The 17,271-nt window shown below is 41.6% G+C and overlaps 2 protein-coding genes across 10 annotated transcripts in view; both read left to right on the forward strand.

The window, feature by feature from the left end:
• The window catches only part of Ocln (occludin), a 57,213-nt gene extending 53,120 nt beyond the window's left edge, over positions 1-4,093 (forward strand). For 4 of the 7 annotated variants that reach the window (XM_021180866.3, XM_021180865.3, XM_085830882.1 and 1 more), the window contains exon 9: positions 82-2,885. In XM_021180866.3, coding sequence (XP_021036525.1) covers positions 82-183 — 102 coding nt within the window. In that variant the 3' untranslated portion in view covers positions 184-2,885. Of the gene's footprint in view, positions 1-81 lie in introns of all 7 variants that reach the window. The other 3 variants (XR_015045371.1, XM_021180864.3, XM_029468412.2) reach the window with 3 other exon arrangements.
• Positions 4,094-6,329: 2,236 nt separating this feature from the next.
• LOC110307932 (general transcription factor IIH subunit 2) overlaps positions 6,330-17,271 on the forward strand; it is a 45,101-nt gene continuing 34,159 nt past the window's right edge. For all 3 annotated transcript variants that reach the window (XM_029468288.2, XM_021180218.3, XM_021180220.3), the window contains exons 1-8: positions 6,330-6,462; positions 8,791-8,879; positions 9,392-9,469; positions 9,779-9,815; positions 10,016-10,102; positions 12,452-12,502; positions 12,849-12,903; positions 15,919-16,024. In XM_029468288.2, coding sequence (XP_029324148.1) covers positions 8,824-8,879; positions 9,392-9,469; positions 9,779-9,815; positions 10,016-10,102; positions 12,452-12,502; positions 12,849-12,903; positions 15,919-16,024 — 470 coding nt within the window. In that variant the 5' untranslated portion in view covers positions 6,330-6,462; positions 8,791-8,823. The remainder of the gene's footprint in view (positions 6,463-8,790; positions 8,880-9,391; positions 9,470-9,778; positions 9,816-10,015; positions 10,103-12,451; positions 12,503-12,848; positions 12,904-15,918; positions 16,025-17,271) is intronic.

The following is a 17,271-nucleotide window of genomic DNA, read 5'->3' on the forward strand; positions in this document are numbered from 1 at the left end:
AAGATGTGTGCCACCACTGCCCAGCTAGAGTCTCATTCTTTAGTGTGTTGACATTTATGTGATTTACTCTCTCTGTCTCAGTCTGCAGATTATAAAAGTAAGAGGAATTACTGCAAGCAGTTGAAGAGCAAATTATCGCACATCAAGAGGATGGTGGGAGACTATGACAGACGGAAACCTTAGACAGATGCCAGTTGCGGGAGAAGGGAGAGGTGCATCTGCCTGCACAATGTCTCTGCAATTCTCTCCAGAGGCAAACTGACTTTGGACTCTAATCTGGGAAGTTAAAACTTTGTGATCATTACAAAGTTTCCATAGCTTTAATACCATCAGTTTCCTATCTCCAGTATTGAAGCATTTTATAAATGACTTTCGATAATTGACTGGGCTGAACACTCCAATTAAGAATTTTACAGTTTCAACATTGATTCTTGTATTAAGAATTAAAATGTTGCTTGAGGTTTTAAATGTCAAGAAAGGTCCTGGTGTCAGCTGTGATGTGTCTGAGCTGTGATGTGAAGGTTCACACGCCAGGCAGCGTGTTCCTCCAGGTAGACCGTCTAATCAATCTTTGCAGCAGCCCTCAGGTGACTGTTATTTAGAATCAGGTTGTTTTTGGTTTTCCAGACAGGGTTTCTCTGTGTAGCCCTGGCTGACCTAGAACTTACGCTGTAGACCAGGCTGGCCTTGAACTCACACAGTTTCTCTGAGTGCTGGTGCAGGAGTTAACGTCGTGGACCGGTATCATCACTTTTCCTGCGGTGACATCTCCAAACTGAAACTGCTAAGGCAGTTTTGGCTAAGTCTGTTTTATGACTGCAAATGACAGCATTCCTGCCTTTGTATTTCAGGGGAAATACGATACACTATATCGGCCATGTTCCCCACCACTGTTTTTCTTATATTGACTTTTAACAAATGAATAGGATTATTTTTGGCTTTACATTTTTTCCTAACACTTAAGATCATATAAAATTAACAAATATGTGAAATTTAAGAATTGTAAATATATATTTACGTTTGAAAGATGATTTTAAATCCAGGGTTAAAGTGCTTTTTATCTTGTATAGTTTACACGCTTTTTTTTTTTTTTGGATAACCCACTAGACTTTTCCATTGTATCAGAGTATCCAATTACATTTACAATTATGACTTGAATTGTATTTCACAGGAATGCTCAAGTTTTGTACATATTTTATAAGGTATTAAACCTGATGTTCTCTTTCTATAATGTGCTTATTTGATGTCATTAGTACTGTTAGAGTCAGTTGTGCAAAGCTATACTAAAGTTTCAGTGTATGAACTACCTTGAGTGCTGTGCTAGCAGGTGATTGCTCAGTCCTTGGGCAGTGAACAAAACTCTGACTAGAAATGGGATAATGTTCATAGAACAGCATGATACTTAAACAGTGTCTGTAAATCCCAGGATGTTCTTTAAAAATTAAAATTCTTGTTAATAGTATAAAATAAGCTGATAGTGCTTTATAGACCACATTGACACCCAGCCCAATTTGGTCTGTTTTAGCTGAAAATGTTTTATATCCCTTTCAGACATGGCAGTACATATTCTTGTTTATACAATTTTTGAATTATTTTCCAATGATAAAAATTTAAATAATGTTTTTGTATAACACTGGGTCAATTTTTTTTTCAAATTAAAGAAAAATTTTATTTTCTACATGCTGAACATAGTACAAGAAAGTATTTTCATCCCTTTTGGATTGACATCGAGTAGGAAAGACTGTTTGGAGCTCCTTAACTGGTCATTATGTTAATTAACTTCTCCCTCTTGGAAATCACTGTTCTTTTCTGTTGTTTTGTTTTGATTTAGACAGGGTTTCACTAGGCAGCTCAAGATGGCAGGCTTCAAATTTGCAGTCCTCCTGTCTCCAACTCCCCCGGTGGCAGGTAGATGAGAGGTTCTCCTCCAGGCCTGGCTCCTCCGTAGTTTATGAAGCCAATTTGCTAGTGGCCTCACAAAGCAGGTCTGTTCTGCTAGATGAAGAAAATGAAGTGGCAGGAATTATAAAACTGTGCCATAAAATTAGATGTTGGAAGAATAAAAGAAATAATTCTTTTCCAACGTGGTGCTACCACTGCAGGCCTGAAGCCAGTACCAGGGTGTGTCCATCGGTCTGTTCAGGCAGTTTCTTAATGTAAAATAGGGGCTAGATTAAACCTTAGAGGCATTTTACATTCTGATCTATGGTTTTCGGTTTTCATACCTACTTTCTGCTAGTAAAACTATTCTGGGCAATAGTTATGTGAAAACATAACCCTTCTTATGAAGTTCCCTGCATTAAGTGATGCATGTTTATGTGTGTGTGTGTGTGTGTTATTGTAAGTCGGTAAGATCAAGGTTTCCATTTTGAAAAGCTGAAAACATTAGAATAAACATACATGAACTGACCCCTCCCCCAGGAAAGGCAATGATGTTTTGTTGTGTGTGCTTTATATTTTTGAAATAAAGTCTAGTATTTACAGTAAATACTAGTCCACTGTTTGCAGTTAACATTGTATATACAGATATACAGGATACCTTGATCAGTTCTCATAACAGCCTCTTGGCATGTGACTGTTGCTTGTTCTCATTTCATGGATAAGGAACGTAGTGCTCTGGTTATCTGCCTCAGCCACTTACTAGTGAGTTTAGATAGAGGTGCGATCTTGATCCTTTGGACTAGGAAATCTTGTTTATTTTTCTATCCTAGACTGACTGCTAAGTGAAACATTGTGTAGTGTAAGACACTGACTGCTAAGTGATACACTGTGATGTAGGGCACTGACTGCTAAGTGATACACTGTATGATGTAGGGTACTGAGTGCTAAGTGATACACTGTGTGATGTAGGGCACTGACTACTAAGTGATACACTGTGTGATGTAGGGTACTGAGTGCTAAGTGATACACTGTGTCATGTAGGATACTGACTGCTAAGTGATACACTGTGTCATGTAGGGTACTGACTGCTAAGTGATACACTGTGTCATGTAGGGTTGCTCTGTCTAGTGTAAGTATCTTGTTTTAGTTTTGAATGTATTTGAAGGACTTTATATTAATATGAAAAGCTTCATCTGAAATCTGAAGAATCTGTAAAGACCTGAAAGGGTCAAGAATGATCAGAGCAGAAGGCTGCTTCCCCTTGGTGTATGGGAATTCTTCACTTGCCAACACTTCATGGGTATACCAGCAGTTCAGTACAGTAGTGTTGGGATAGCAGCAGCAGTGGCGTGTGGACGGCCAGGCCTGAGATGAATTGGTACAAGTCAGCAGGAGGGACCAGGAAGGACATTCAGAAGAAGTTCTGGGCTGTGCCTCTCTCGGGGAAGCGTCGAGATGAACAAGCATCGCACAGCGGGCTGTACCAGCAAGCCAAGCCCCACCTCTGTCATTGTCTGTTGAGTCCTGTTTATACTTCCTGCAAACATCACATGTTCTCCATGGGTCTGGCCTCAGCACATGAGTCTTGTCTCAGCTGCCATCACTCTGCCAATTGGCCTGAGTCAGCAGAAGCAGCAAGAAGCCACAGCACCACCAGAAGTCTCTTCATGCGTTTGTCTCTATGGAGTCCCAACAAAAGGAGCTCAACTACGCAGTGTAAGGCAGACCAATACATGCGTGTCATTAGCAAAGACTCCTTTACCACGTGTCCTTTCATGTGCTTGCTTTAGCAGAACAACCTCTCTACTGTGTCTGCTTCAGTGAAAGGTTCCTTCATGAGTCTGCTTTAGGAAAACACTCCGTCATGTGTTTGCCCCAGCAAAATGCTATCCAACATAACTGACTTTCCAAAGAACCCTTACGTTTCCACTTCATGTGTGTGTGGTGCTGGGGATGGAATCCAGGTCTCACACTTGTCTACACCCTAGTCATAGAAATTTAAAACAAGCATTTTGCTCTATTATTTGGTTTCAACTTAGAGGCATTTGGATGAGGGCTGGAGAGATGGCTCAGTGGTTAAGGACTCTGACTGCTCTTCCAGAGGTCCTGAGTTCAATTCCCAGCAACTACATGGTGGATCCATAATGGGATCTAATGCTCTCTTCTGGCATGCAGGTGTACATGCAGATAGAATATGCATAACTAAATCTTTTTTTTTTTTTTTTTCGAGACAGGGTTTCTCTGTATAGCCCTGGCTATCCTGGAACTCACTTTGTAGACCAGGCTGGCCTCGAACTCAGAAATCCGCCTGCCTCTGCCTCCTGAGTGCTGGGATTAAAGGCGTGCGCCACCACTGCCTGGCTTAACTAAATCTTTTTTTAAAATTTTATTTAATGTCTGTGTGCTCTGCTGCATATACATCCACCTGCCTGAAGAGGCATCAGATCCCACTATAGATGGCTGTGACCCACCATGTGCTTGCTGGGAATTGAACTCATGACTTCTGAAAGAGCAGCCAGTGCTTTAAGTCACTGAGCTATCTCACCAGCCCTAAATAAATCTTTTTAATCCTAACAGAGGCTGAGGTTGGCAAATCTCTGTGAGTTCAAGGCCAGTCTAATCTACAGAGCTAGTTCTAGGATTGCCAGGGCTACACAAAGAAACCCTGTGTACACCAAACAAAAAACAAAACAAAACAAAAAAGTATTGGGTTGTTAAGGCTCACTTCTCGCAGCCTTTCAAATTAAACGCCTTTTGTATTTCAATTACACTACCCAAACTGTTCACAGATTTTCTAACTTCATTGTGCCAGCCAGCCATGGACACACACACACACCACACTTAGAGAGGGAGAGGGAAAGAGAGTGGAATAGGAGGGACTTAGACGAGGTCTTACGATATAGCCCAGGCCAATCTTGGACTTGTAATCCTGCTTCAATCTCCCTAGTTCTGGTATAATCGGTATGTACCACCACACCCAGGTTTTATTCAATTCTTTCTTTACATTGTTCTTAGTTTCACAGCCTGAAAAGGTATTTCACTAGGCAAGATAATTTTATTGTTACTTTATATGTGATTGGAATATTAGTCATAATTATACTGCGATTACCATGATTTCTGGGCACATTTTGTTTTGCTTTGGTACCCTGTTAACAAAGTTTTAATAAAAAGCCCCTGTTCCAGCAGTCCTAGCAGACTTGTCTGGCCACCGGTCTCAGTTTGCCAAAGAGACACGTTATGATGAATGACAGAGAAAAGGGTTTTTATTAAGGTGGCCATGATGAGAAAAAACAGATAAAGGGGTTTGCATATACCAAGTCTGTCTTCGAGGGGCTGAGATGAACTTTGACATTTTATAGAAAAGGGAAATGGGAGGGGCTTGTGGTGTGCATAGATGACAGAGCCTGTGGTCTGGTCAGGTGATCTGGTCAAGGCATGGGTCTGATCACTTATGCCAACAAAGGCCTGGTTTCGAAAGGGTTTCTGGAGACCTTGCTAGTGATGTCATCACTCCGAGGCAGCCTGTTTATGGCGAGGTAGTTACCCCAGTGCCAGCTTTCAGCCTCCCCACCATAGGTAATCGCCCTCATGTGGGAGGTGATCTGTCCTGCCAGGCTTGCTCTTTGCTTGGGAGTAGTCTCGGTTCCTCGTCATAAGGATGTTTACAGATCAGTCTTGCCATTCCTTGTATTCAAGAGAACTACAGAGGAGAGTGAGTGACTTAGCAGGAAAATTGTTAAAAAAAAAAAAAAAAAGTTAGAGACTGGTGCCCTTCCTCTTCCTAGCTCAGTCTTAGTTTCTAAGACTATTTATACAGAGCCAAAGTTATGAGTGGGAAAAGTTCGAATGTGTCTTACTTCTATTCACAAATATGCTTAGATGTATTTTTATTTTATTGGGGGGAATCCTCTTATTCTTGGGTTAAAGAGCATGCTTGGCGCTCGTGGGGTTGGGGCGGCGGGTGGGGCTATGGCTATGCAGTTAAGAGCACTTGTTGCTATTCCAGAGGGTCCGGATTTGATTTCCATCATCCACATGGCAGATAGCAAACATCTGTAACTTCAGTTCCAGGGGATCAGATGCCATCTTCCGTCCCCTGCCCCAACCATGCACGAACATGGTGCACTGACATGCACGCAGGCAAAAACATCCAGATACTAAACAAAACCGGAAAAAAAAACCCAACAAAACAAAACCCACGGACAAAAAAAAAAAAAAAAAACCCTCCCTAAACGCATGTATAACATATCCAGAACTTGTAGTTTTAGCTGTTTGGCCTACAGAAATGCACCCCACAGTAGAAATACTGGTGAACTGGAAGGCAGTTACGCTCTTGGGCACCACTTGCTCCCTAGCTCCCTCTTCTGGCAGCAGCTGCCCTCTGCCGCCGGAACATTTTTTTTTTCGTGGCGCCAGCGCGCTGCGGAAGAATTTTGGCGGCGCACTCGGACTGCCGGTACTTCCGGTGAGGGTCGTCTGGTCGAGGCTGGTTGGTCTACGCGTGGAGACCTGCGGGGTCCTGAGGCTGTGGAGGGCTAGAGTGAGGCGGACAGGAGAAGAAGCCTGGAGCTGAGGACCGAGGTGCAAAGCCGGGGTTGGCCTCGGGGGGACCTGGAGGGCGGGAGCCGGGGGGGGGGGGGGGCGTGTGCAGGGAGCGCGGCAGCTTCCGCCTGCGAGGCCGGCTGCGGGCTCAAGAAAGTTCTCGCTGCCGGGCTGCCGTTTACCGTGAGTCTGTGTGGCCCGAAGCAAGTTTGCAGCCCCGAGCCTGTCCCTCTCTGAACACGGGGAACAGTAAATCACCCTTGACCTCGTGCCAGGCAGGGTAAGGCGAGGCAGAGCCTCCGCAGTGGCCAAGCGCGCTGTGGCTCGCGGGTGCACGCGAGGAGCTCCCCGTGAGCATCTCCCGGGGCGGCTGGGTGTGATGACAGAAAGTCTAGGAAACCGGTGATCTGGCTGCGGCGTGGGGACTTCTAACTTCTCCCCGGTCGGATTCTCCATCATAGAGAGGCCCCGTATACCCAGCCAAAAAGTGTGCGGCGTTTACTCGTTGCTTCTCATTTTCTCCGAATTAAGAGAGTAATAGAAGAGTAAAATATAAAGCAAATGTTGACGCGGTGGAGCAACATTTAAAAAGCTTAAAAGTAATATTATGCGAACTGTGTGTGCACACGCACACACGTGTGCTGGGATCACAGGTGTATTCCACTATGCCCATCCTGAACAGAAATTTTATTTATTTTTAACTAATTAATTAATTTAGAGACGGTTTCTCTGTGTAGTGTTGGCAGTCCTGGAACTCACTTTGTAGACTAGGGTGGCCTTGAACTCAAGAGATCTGCTTGCTTCTGCCTTCCAGAGTGCTGGGATTAAAGGTGTGCTCCACCACAGCCAGGCTCATAGTTTTGTTATTTTTTTAAATTAGATATATATTTTTTTAATTTACAGTTCCAATGTTATCCCCTTTCCTGGTTTCCTCTCGGAAAACCCCCTATCCCCTACCCCTTCCCCTGTTCACCAACCCACCCACTCCTGCTTCCTGGCCTTGACGTTCCCCTATACTGGGGCTTAGAGCCTTCACACGACCAAGGGCCTCTTCTCCCATTGATGACAAACTAGGCCATCCTCTGCTACATATGCAGCTGGAGCCATGAGTCCCACCATGTGTACTCTTTGGTTGGTGGTTTTGTCCCTGGGAACTCTGGGGGTACTGGTTAGTTCATATTGTTGTTCCTCCTAGGGGGCTGCACACCCCTTCAGCTCCTTGAGTACTTTCTCCAGCTCTGTCATTGAGGACCCTGTGCTCTGTCCAATGGATGGCTGTGAGCATCCGCTTCTGTATTTGGCAGGCACTGGCAGAGGCTCTCAGGAGGCAGCTATATTAGGCTCCTGTCAGCAAGCTCTTGTTGGCATCCGCAATAGTATCTTGGTTTGGTGACTGTATATGGGATGGATGCCCAGGTGGGGAAGTTTCTGGATGGTCATTCCTTCAGTCTCTGCTCCGAACTTTGTCTCTTTAACTCCTCCCATGGGTATTTTGTTCCCTATTCTAAGGGCTCATCCTTTTAATTTTTTTACTTTTTTGGTTTTCGAGACAGAGTTTCTCTGTGTAACAGAGCCCTGGTTGTCCTAGACTCTGTTAGTAGACCAGACTGGGCTCGAGATCCACCTGCCTCTGCCCTCCTGTTTCTGAGTAAAAAAGCCAGTCCTGCTTCTACAGGTACCTGTCTTTATCTTTTATTTCCACGTCACCTCCCATCAGTTCCACCATGTCCGGGCAGAACTTTATTTTTATGTTCACAGTGGTGTTTGAGGGGCTTGAGTCTCATTGTGTAGCCCAGTTTGGGCTTGAAGAGGGAAGGGTGCATCAGCATGAGAGGCTCAGGGAATAACGTTCTGGCCTTAGTTCCCTGTCTGCGGTTTCAGATAGGAACTGTCTGGGCTGGCAGCTATTCTTGCACGTGGAGGATAGGATGCTGAGTAAGCATTTGCCAGTCTGAGGTATTTTTACCTTTTAAAGACAAACGATCAAGTTTTCTGAGGCAAATGATGAGAGACTTCTTAACTCCGTGGGAAATATACAGAATTTAATTAATAATGTTATATTGTAACAGGTTTCATAAAAAGCCCCTTAGGACTAGTCTCTAATCTTCTGACTTTTTTTTCTTGGAGAGAGGGTTACTTTGTGTGTAGCCTTGGCTGTCCTGGAACTTGCTCTGGAACTCACTCTAGAGCTCGCTCTGTAGACCATGCTGGCTTGTGCCACCACTGCCCAACTGAGAATTTTGTATTTTCATAGAATAGTTACTGAATACACTGCAAGAATAAAATGACCTTGCATCCTGATATTTTAAACTTTGTCCCTAACTGTTAAGTAATTAGGTTAATTGGTGATCTATTTTTTTTTTACAGAGTTGAATAAGTATATATATCATTATAAGCACCATGGATGAAGAACCTGAGAGAACCAAGCGGTGGGAAGGAGGTTATGAGAGAACCTGGTAAGTTAGATGTAATTGGCCATGCTAGAGATACTGTCTCTTTCTTTTTAACTTCAGTTTTATTAAAGTGTGTTTCATGTGTGTTAAAATTCAATATCTCAATTGACAACCCAGTGAAATTCTTTTGAAAAATATTTACTGTTTTGAATAACTCTTGCCATAAACTACTTTTAGAACATTAAATGAGGGCAGTAAGTGCCTTTATACTCATTCTGTCCCCACCACCTGTACACACAGTCATGACCTACAGATCACCTTTCCCGCCCATTTTATGTAATTTCACAGCTCCTTCATGTTGAATGTGCTCCTTTGTAATTGCTGGAGAATATCTCTATACTCTTATGCTACATTTTGTGTATTCATTCAGCATTTGAGACGTTTTCATCAACTTCCAGTTTTTTGTTATTATGGATTGTGCTGCTGCGAACACACATATACAGATCTTTGTATGTTTTACTATTTATTGGATTAGTATTTTTAGCTTATTTCAAACTAACAAATATTGTTTTCAGGGAAATTCTTAAAGAAGATGAAACTGGATCACTTAAAGCTACAATAGAAGATATTCTCTTCAAGGCAAAGAGGAAAAGGTATGAGCTGCTTTTGAGAAAGAGTTACAAAAGGAAAAGAGGTTCTCGAAGCCTTTCTGTCCCTCTGTGACCGTCCTTCGTATCTCTTTTTAACTGTGTGCTTCGGGAAGCTCACCACAATTGTCTGAGTAGGGGTAAAGAGCTAGCAAGTAGCCCTTGCCCCCAAGAAAAGTGGTCTCCAGAGACCACCCATGATGCCTTTAGTTTTATGTATTTCAAAAGTTAATAATCAATGAAAAAGATACAGATTGTTTTATTGAGTTTTGGTAGCTATGATGTTCAATTAACTATTTTTTATAATTTTAACAGAGTGTTTGAGCACCATGGACAAGTTCGACTTGGAATGGTATGTTAGGAATTTTTCTTTTAGTTTGTGCAGAACTAGTTTGGATCAGAGAAATATTCTGACTTGACAGAATAAACAGTGAAACAACAACCTTTTAAACGAATATATTTAAAATTTATGTCTAGAATATTTGAATAGTAAGTAATAATTTTGCTTCTTCCTCAAAAATGTACTTGGACATTTCTCCTTGTTTTTGGTAGATGCGCCACCTGTATGTGGTGGTGGATGGATCGAGAACAATGGAAGATCAGGATTTAAAGCCCAATAGACTGACGTGCACTTTAAAGGTACAGTAGACTCCCTAAGTTTGTGCTAAATGTAGGGAAAGAGTATATACATATGTACAAGTAAAAATATATATTATATAACAGTTTAAGAATGCAGGAAATTTTGTTTTGCTTTTTTTCCCAATTAGTAACAAATGTTAACTGAGTAGAAATGTTGGTCCCGTGTTCTGCCTCTCTGCTGGTTGTATCTGGACACAGCTGATACACAGATAAATCAGCTCAAGGAGGGTTGGGCAAAGTCTGGGGCGGGGAGTCTGGAATCTGGGTCTCCCTTTGGGGCATCAGAGCAAGTCTAGGAGGGGAAATCAGGGCCTGGGACAAGCAAGATTCCAGGCTGGTTGGGAGTGAGTGCAGAGTGCAGAGTGCTGAGTGCAGAGGGGTGGGAGAAAAGAGAAGAGCGTTTCTGGGAGTCTTAGTGTTGTGGCTCTTCTCTTTTAGGCAAAGTTCTTCTCTGGGTGCAGCTGCTCCGTGAAACGACTTGCTTGTTCATAGTGCTTCATTGGGGGTGGATTGGCTGCATAGGCTTTATTCTGGGTGAACCAGGGATTATATAATTTTGGGGATGGTGGTGAGAGTCTCCAGGAAGGGGAAGCTCATTGGCTGAAGGCAAAGGATGCTGAGGTGCCTCTTTAAAATGGAGAGGTGTTCTAGGTGCTGTGCTGTGTGACTGGGTGCCTGTGGTCACCTCAGCTAGGGGTCGTGGTTACGTGTTCCAGAGCAGGCACTAGAGGCCCCGGGGCAGGGTGGGGGAGCAGCCCCAGTCCTGCTCTGAGATTCCAGGGGTTTGAGCACGCCTCACTTGTTCTTATGCTGGGCTGGAGGCACTGTCCATAGACTTTACACCAGATCATTTCTAAAGTGATTTTTATTCCAAGAACTAGTCTATAAATATGTGTTGAATTAATCCTTCAATAATTCAAACAAACAAGCAAATGGGCTGGCAGGATGGCTCTGTGCTTTAAGGTTTGCCGTGCAAGACTGACAACCTGGCTTTCACTAGTTGTTCTTCCAGGCAACCCTGGCTCAATTTCCAGCACCCAGATGGAACTTCCTAGTTGGCAGGAACTCCTGTCCTAGGAAGTCCAACACCTAAGCATGAGGCACGTATATGCACAGATATACATGCAGGCAAGATACCCATATACATGAAATAAAATAAATACGTCTAAAAAGAAAAAATGGTGAAAGGAGAAAACCCATTAAGTCTAGAAAGTGGTCCTCTGACCTCAAGTGTGCCTGGTCTACAAAACGAGGTCCAGGGGCAGCCTGAGCTACAGCAAAACAAAGAACTTGAAAAAGTAGTTGTCTCGGTTTATCCGTGGTTCTCAACCTTCCTAATACTGTGGTCTTTTAATACAGTTCCTTATGTTGTGGTGACCCCCAACCATAACATTACTTCATTGTCACTTCATAACTGTAATTTCGCTCTTGTTATGAATCAGTGTTTATCTGTATTTTCTAATGATCTTAGGCGACCCCTGTGAAAAGATCATTCAGGCCCCCCAAAAAGTTGTGTCCCACAGGTTGAGAACTGCTGTTCTGAGGCTAGTTATTCCCCTCTCCCCAACTGACTGACTGTTCATTCTCCTTTGACTTTGAATTTGTTTTTTCACCTTAACAGCATATTAATAATATTCCAACTTATTTATTTATTTAGTTAGTTTTTTCAAGACAAAGTTTCTGCTTAGTCCTTGCTGTTTCAGAACTAGCTCTGTAGACCAGAGACTCGAGAGATCATCTGCCTCAGGGCCTTGCTTGATGCCGGTTTTTGATTCTGCTGACACCTCTCTCCTCATTGGATATTTTTCTTATTTATGTTGTTTTAGACAACTCCAAATGGATCCATTAATTTTTTTGGTTTTGAATTTCAAGATGAGATCTCGCTGTGTTTCCTCAGCTGACTTCAGACTCCTTGCCTCAGGAGACCCTCCTGTTTCAGATTCCCCTGTAGCCAGGGTAGCAGGTGCCTGCCTGGTGCTGTGTTTGATGTGGCTCATCTTTAAACGGGGCTGTTTGTCTTATCACCCACTCCATATGCTTTTACAATTGAACATTTTCACAACGTGTTTACAGTTATGACAATCTGAGAGAGCTGGAGTTACATACATACCTACAATCCAGTGCCCAGGAGGCAGCGAGAGGAACATCTCGCCAAGTTCAGTGTCGGTCTGCTCTAGGAGTGAGGTGAAGCTAGCCAGGGATGCATAGTGTGACACTGTCTCAGCTCACACCCTTGTGTCCCCCAAAGTCATGAGAAGTCCTGCTCCATAAATAGTTCTACAGGGCACTGGCGTGGTGTCTGTTGTTGCTGCTTTGCCTTTATGCTTCCTTATAATTTTATTTCAACAGTTGCTGGAATACTTTGTAGAAGAATATTTTGATCAAAACCCTATCAGTCAGGTATGTAGACAAATGAATTCAGAACTAGATTCCTATTTTGCTGTCAAATATAGTTTATTTTTTTTTAAATGGGGCATAGATTCTTTGAAGTATTAAGGGAACCAGATTATGTACCTATTTTTGGTATACTTAATATTGAAGAGCAAAATAACTCTAAATGTTAACCATGTAGTATGTCTTATTAACGTATAGACAGTTTATAGCTAGATTTTTCAAAAACACTATGAGAAAAGTTTTATGTATGTTCATTATTTTGTTTTGCAGTTACTAATTGATAGTCCATGTATTTTTATCAAGAGGAAATAATTTGTTATATTAAAATAATTATTTTTGTTTTTACTTTGAGATTGGAATAATTGTAACTAAGAGTAAAAGAGCTGAAAAACTGACTGAACTCTCAGGTATGCATAAAAGTATCTTTACAAGACTCAAGGGCTTCGCTTATCTAACTCTGTAAAACCTTCCTATGTGCATTTTAGGTGAAACAACATAATCTCTTCCTATTGAACTCTTGGAATCTACTACTAATTGTTTCAAATTGAGGTCTGAAGTAGTAGATGTACTGGAAGTAAATATGCTTATTTAAATACACATTCTTCATCCTGAAAATATTAAGCTAGCCCAATTGGTAACTAATTACAAAATTTAATTTTCAAATTGAAAAGTATCTAATTTAAAAAGCAAAAAGTATAAAAGTTGAATTGGGCTATTTATGAATGAGTCAGAGCATTTGTTCTTGCAGAAGACGTGAGTTTGGTTCTCAGCACTCACATAGGGGCTCCTGACTGTTACTCCAGGTCCAGGGCATCTAACACCATTCTGTGACTGCATACATGCAGGGAAAACAGTCGATGGGCATAAAGTCAGTACATAAAGTAAACAACAGTAATCTCAGTTTCTTTTGTCTTTGTTATGTTGCTGTTTCAAATTGCATCACTCTTTCTTTTTGTAAAATAGACTATTCCTTAAATGAGGTTCTCAATCTTTAGTTAATACACATAAGGGAGATGACTTTGTTCACTAATAGTTCTTGACTCTGGCCATAAGGAATCAAATATAAATTTGCCAAAAGTATGCCAAGAAATTAGTTAACAGTAGTTGGGGTTTTCTTGCTGTGAAGAGACGTTGTGACCACGATAACTCTCGTAAAGAACAGCACTTATTGGCGCTGGCTTAGTTTCTGTGTCTTCATGGTAGGAAGCATGGCAGCTCACAGGCTGGTGTGCTGCTAGAGATGGAGCCAACAGTTCTACATCTTGAACTGCAGGCAGCAGGAGATTGTCCCACTGAGTGTGGCTTGAGCGTAGAGAAGACCTCAAAACCCACTTTCACAGTGACACACTTCCTACTCCAACAAGGCCACTCCTCTTAATAGTGCCACTCCCTGTGGGCCTGTGGGGGCCAATTGCATTCAAATTATCACAACCCCCAAGTAGTCTTAGGAAAGGTTAGAGATATAGCTTAATAAAGCCCTGGGTTTGATCACTAATACTAAAACTCTCTAGGGGCTGGAGAGATGGCTTAGTAGTTAAGAGCACTGGTTCTGAGTGCAATTGCTATCACCCATATTGCCAGCCTATAACCATCTTTAACCCCATTTCCAGCAGATATGATAGTGCCTTCTGGTCTGTAGGGACACTAGGCAAACACATGGTGCATAGTTAAACATGCAGCCAAAACAGCCATATATGTGAAAAAAGCCAAAAGACATGAATATAAAACCTCTCAAAATAATTTCACTGCAAAAAAGGAATTGGCGTATATTTAGAGGTAGGCTGATTTCTTAGGTAGCTGTTTCTAGGGATCTTGGTTTTATCCAACTTCCTTCTCAAGAAAAATGATGTTTTCAATAGCCCCAAGTTTTTATGGCCAGCATAGTCCATAGCTTCATTATAAATTCACTAGAATTCCTCTTGACCTTACTCAAGGACTGTGAATCCAACAGCTGTTGGCAAGGCCAGGGATCTGAGCTTGCTGTGCCCATAGCAGACCAATAGAATGGAGGAAAGTCAGTGCCACAAACTGACTAGGATTATCATGAGATTGAGGAAGGCGAGTTCCTCCAAGAAAGAAGAGAAGATCAACTCTCTTCTCTTTCCCTCCTGTCATCAAATTTTTTGTAGAGTTGGCAGTGAATTCATATGTTGAAAAGATGAACAGTCCTTTAGGGATTCTGTAATCCTCTTGGACAGCTTCTGTCCTTACAGTCAGACCGTTGTGTAAGCCACCCTGACACTGAGGTAGTGTGCATTTCCCCTGGGCCCAGCACACAGTGGATTTTAAGTACTTTGTGTGGGATGCTAGTGGACAGAGAGCCAGGAGACTGACATTTGGGTGTTGGTACTCCGAGCAGAGGTCGGTCTGTGTCTTTCACTTGTTTGGATTTGTTAGAAAATGGAAGTAGACAGTTCATGCCAGGAAAGACCAGAAACTATTTAACAAATAAACCAGGTGCAGTGCAAACCTGTATTCCCAGCAGTATTGAGGCAGGAGAATTAAAAGTTCCCAGCCACCCTGGTCTAGTGAGTTTGAGGTGTTCTGAGCTATGTAGGGATATCCAGTCTATCAGCAAAGCAAAACAGAAGGTGGGAAAGCTGAGAAGTTACTCATGACTTGTTTATAGCAGTGTTATGGTGATGTCTGTCAGCTGTTCTAGAAGCATCGGCATACATAGGCCGTCCCTTCAGATAGTCTTCCAGTCTTCTCAGATGTTAATGAGGTAACAGCTGCACTTTGCTGAACCCTCCCTCCTGTTTAGATCTTTGTGAGTTCTTGTTTGCTTCCCCCAAGAGAAATACGGAATTGAGTCGTTTTTATGAATATTTACTAATAAAATATATACCTCACTGCTTTTATCTTTGCTCAGTTACATAAAACTTAATTTTTTATATCAGTAATCTTTCTGGGAACTTTTTGTACTGTTATTTTTGGTTTTTGACACTGTGTAGCTCGGGTTGGCCTAGAACTTGTAATCTTCCTGTTTCAGAGAAGCTAAAATATGAGAATACTGATCTTGATAAGTGTAAAGATTGCTCACTCTAGAATAATATTCATTTTAAGTGTATATTAATGGATATGGATTTTATATCTAGCAAAAACATTGTAATTTCCAGTACGAAATGAGACTTGAGCCTCAGTAGTGTTGCACATCTTTAATCTCTGAGATCAGGAGGCAGAGGCAGGCAGATCTCTGAGTTTGAGTTCCAGGACACAGAGCTATAGGGAGATACTGTATCAACAAAACAAATGAGCCAAACAAAAGGAAAGGAGACTTCTTATTAAACACGCAAACTGAGAAAAGCAGAAATCGAAGGCATTCTGTTCTTTAAAATCATAGATTTGTACAGTTTGGAAACAGTATGCTTTTCCATATTTTTATATAGTGTTTTACTAAAAGATATTTCATTTTACTTTAGGAAACCCAAGGAAACATATAACATCTTTGAAGAAAGCTGTAGATATGACCTGCAATGGAGAACCATCGCTCTATAATTCCTTAAGCATGGCTATGCAGACCCTAAAGTTAGTAATTTTCTTTTAAAGATTTATTTATTTTTTATGTGTAAGTACACTGTAGCTGTCTTCAGACACCCCAGAAGAGGGCATCAGATCTCATTATGGATGGTTGTGAGCCACCCTGTGGTTGCTGGGAATTGAACTCAGGACCTCCGGAAGAAAAGTCAGTGCTGTTAACTGCTGAGCCATCTCTCCAGCCCCCAGTAATTTAAAATGTATTTATTTTTAATTATGTGTCTCTGTGTGTGTATATACATGTAAGTGTACGTGAGTACATCAGGCCAGAGTCTCTGATCCCTTGGAGCTATACAGGCGGACTCCTGACTCTTCTAGCTCTACTTCCCAGATGTTGAGATTACAGGCATGCGCAACCATAACCATTTATATTATTATTTTTTTCAGATTTTTTTCTGTAAATTGTGTTGAAAGTATGTCAACATGGGTCTCTATGAAGCCTGTTATAACAAAAGAGTTAAATAGAAAAAAACCTTAAAATGTTATTTATGATGCTTATTTTGGTGTTTTTTGTTTGTTTGTTTGTTTTGGTTTGGCTTTTTGAAACAATGTTTCCGCCTGTAATCCTTGTCTGTCCTAGAACTTTGTAGATGAGGCTGGCCTTGAACTTGAGATCTGTCTGCCTCTGATTCCCAAGTTCTGGGAAGCATACTCTACCACTGCCCTGTGGTGTCGGTTATCTTTATATTTTATCAGTTAAAGTATAGTTTAGAAAGATAAAAGAAAATCCACAGCAGTACATAGAACTAAGAAAAAAATTTTAATTGAGAATTAATTGAATGGCAAGGCATATATTGCATGTTAGTAATTCTAGTACTGCAGAGACTAAGGCAGGAGAGGCTCATGAGTTTGAGGTCAACCTGGGCTAAAAATCTATCCATCTATTTATCTATCTATCTATCTACCTACCCATTCATCCACCCATCTTTTTGAGAGAGATTGAAATTTAGAATTTAATCATCATGAGTTGGATGTAACTTTTATTTATTATCTCTCTTTGTAGCTTAACTGAATAAACCATGTTTACTCTCCATTTGGATAAATTCTTAGCTAGTGTAATGTATTTGACCTATTGGAATGTATCTTTTTTTTCCCTTTCTGTTTTTTCTTTTTATTAGATATTTTCTTCATTTACATTTCAAATGCTATCCCAAAAGTTCCCTATACCCTCCCCCTGCCCTGCTCTGATACCCACTCACTCCCACTTCTTGGCTCTGGCGTTTGTTCCCCTGTACTGG

This window comes from Mus caroli, unplaced genomic scaffold, assembly GCF_978045245.1.
Source record: "Mus caroli unplaced genomic scaffold, Mus_caroli_1 scaffold_15, whole genome shotgun sequence".
Taxonomy (NCBI): domain Eukaryota; kingdom Metazoa; phylum Chordata; class Mammalia; order Rodentia; family Muridae; genus Mus; species Mus caroli.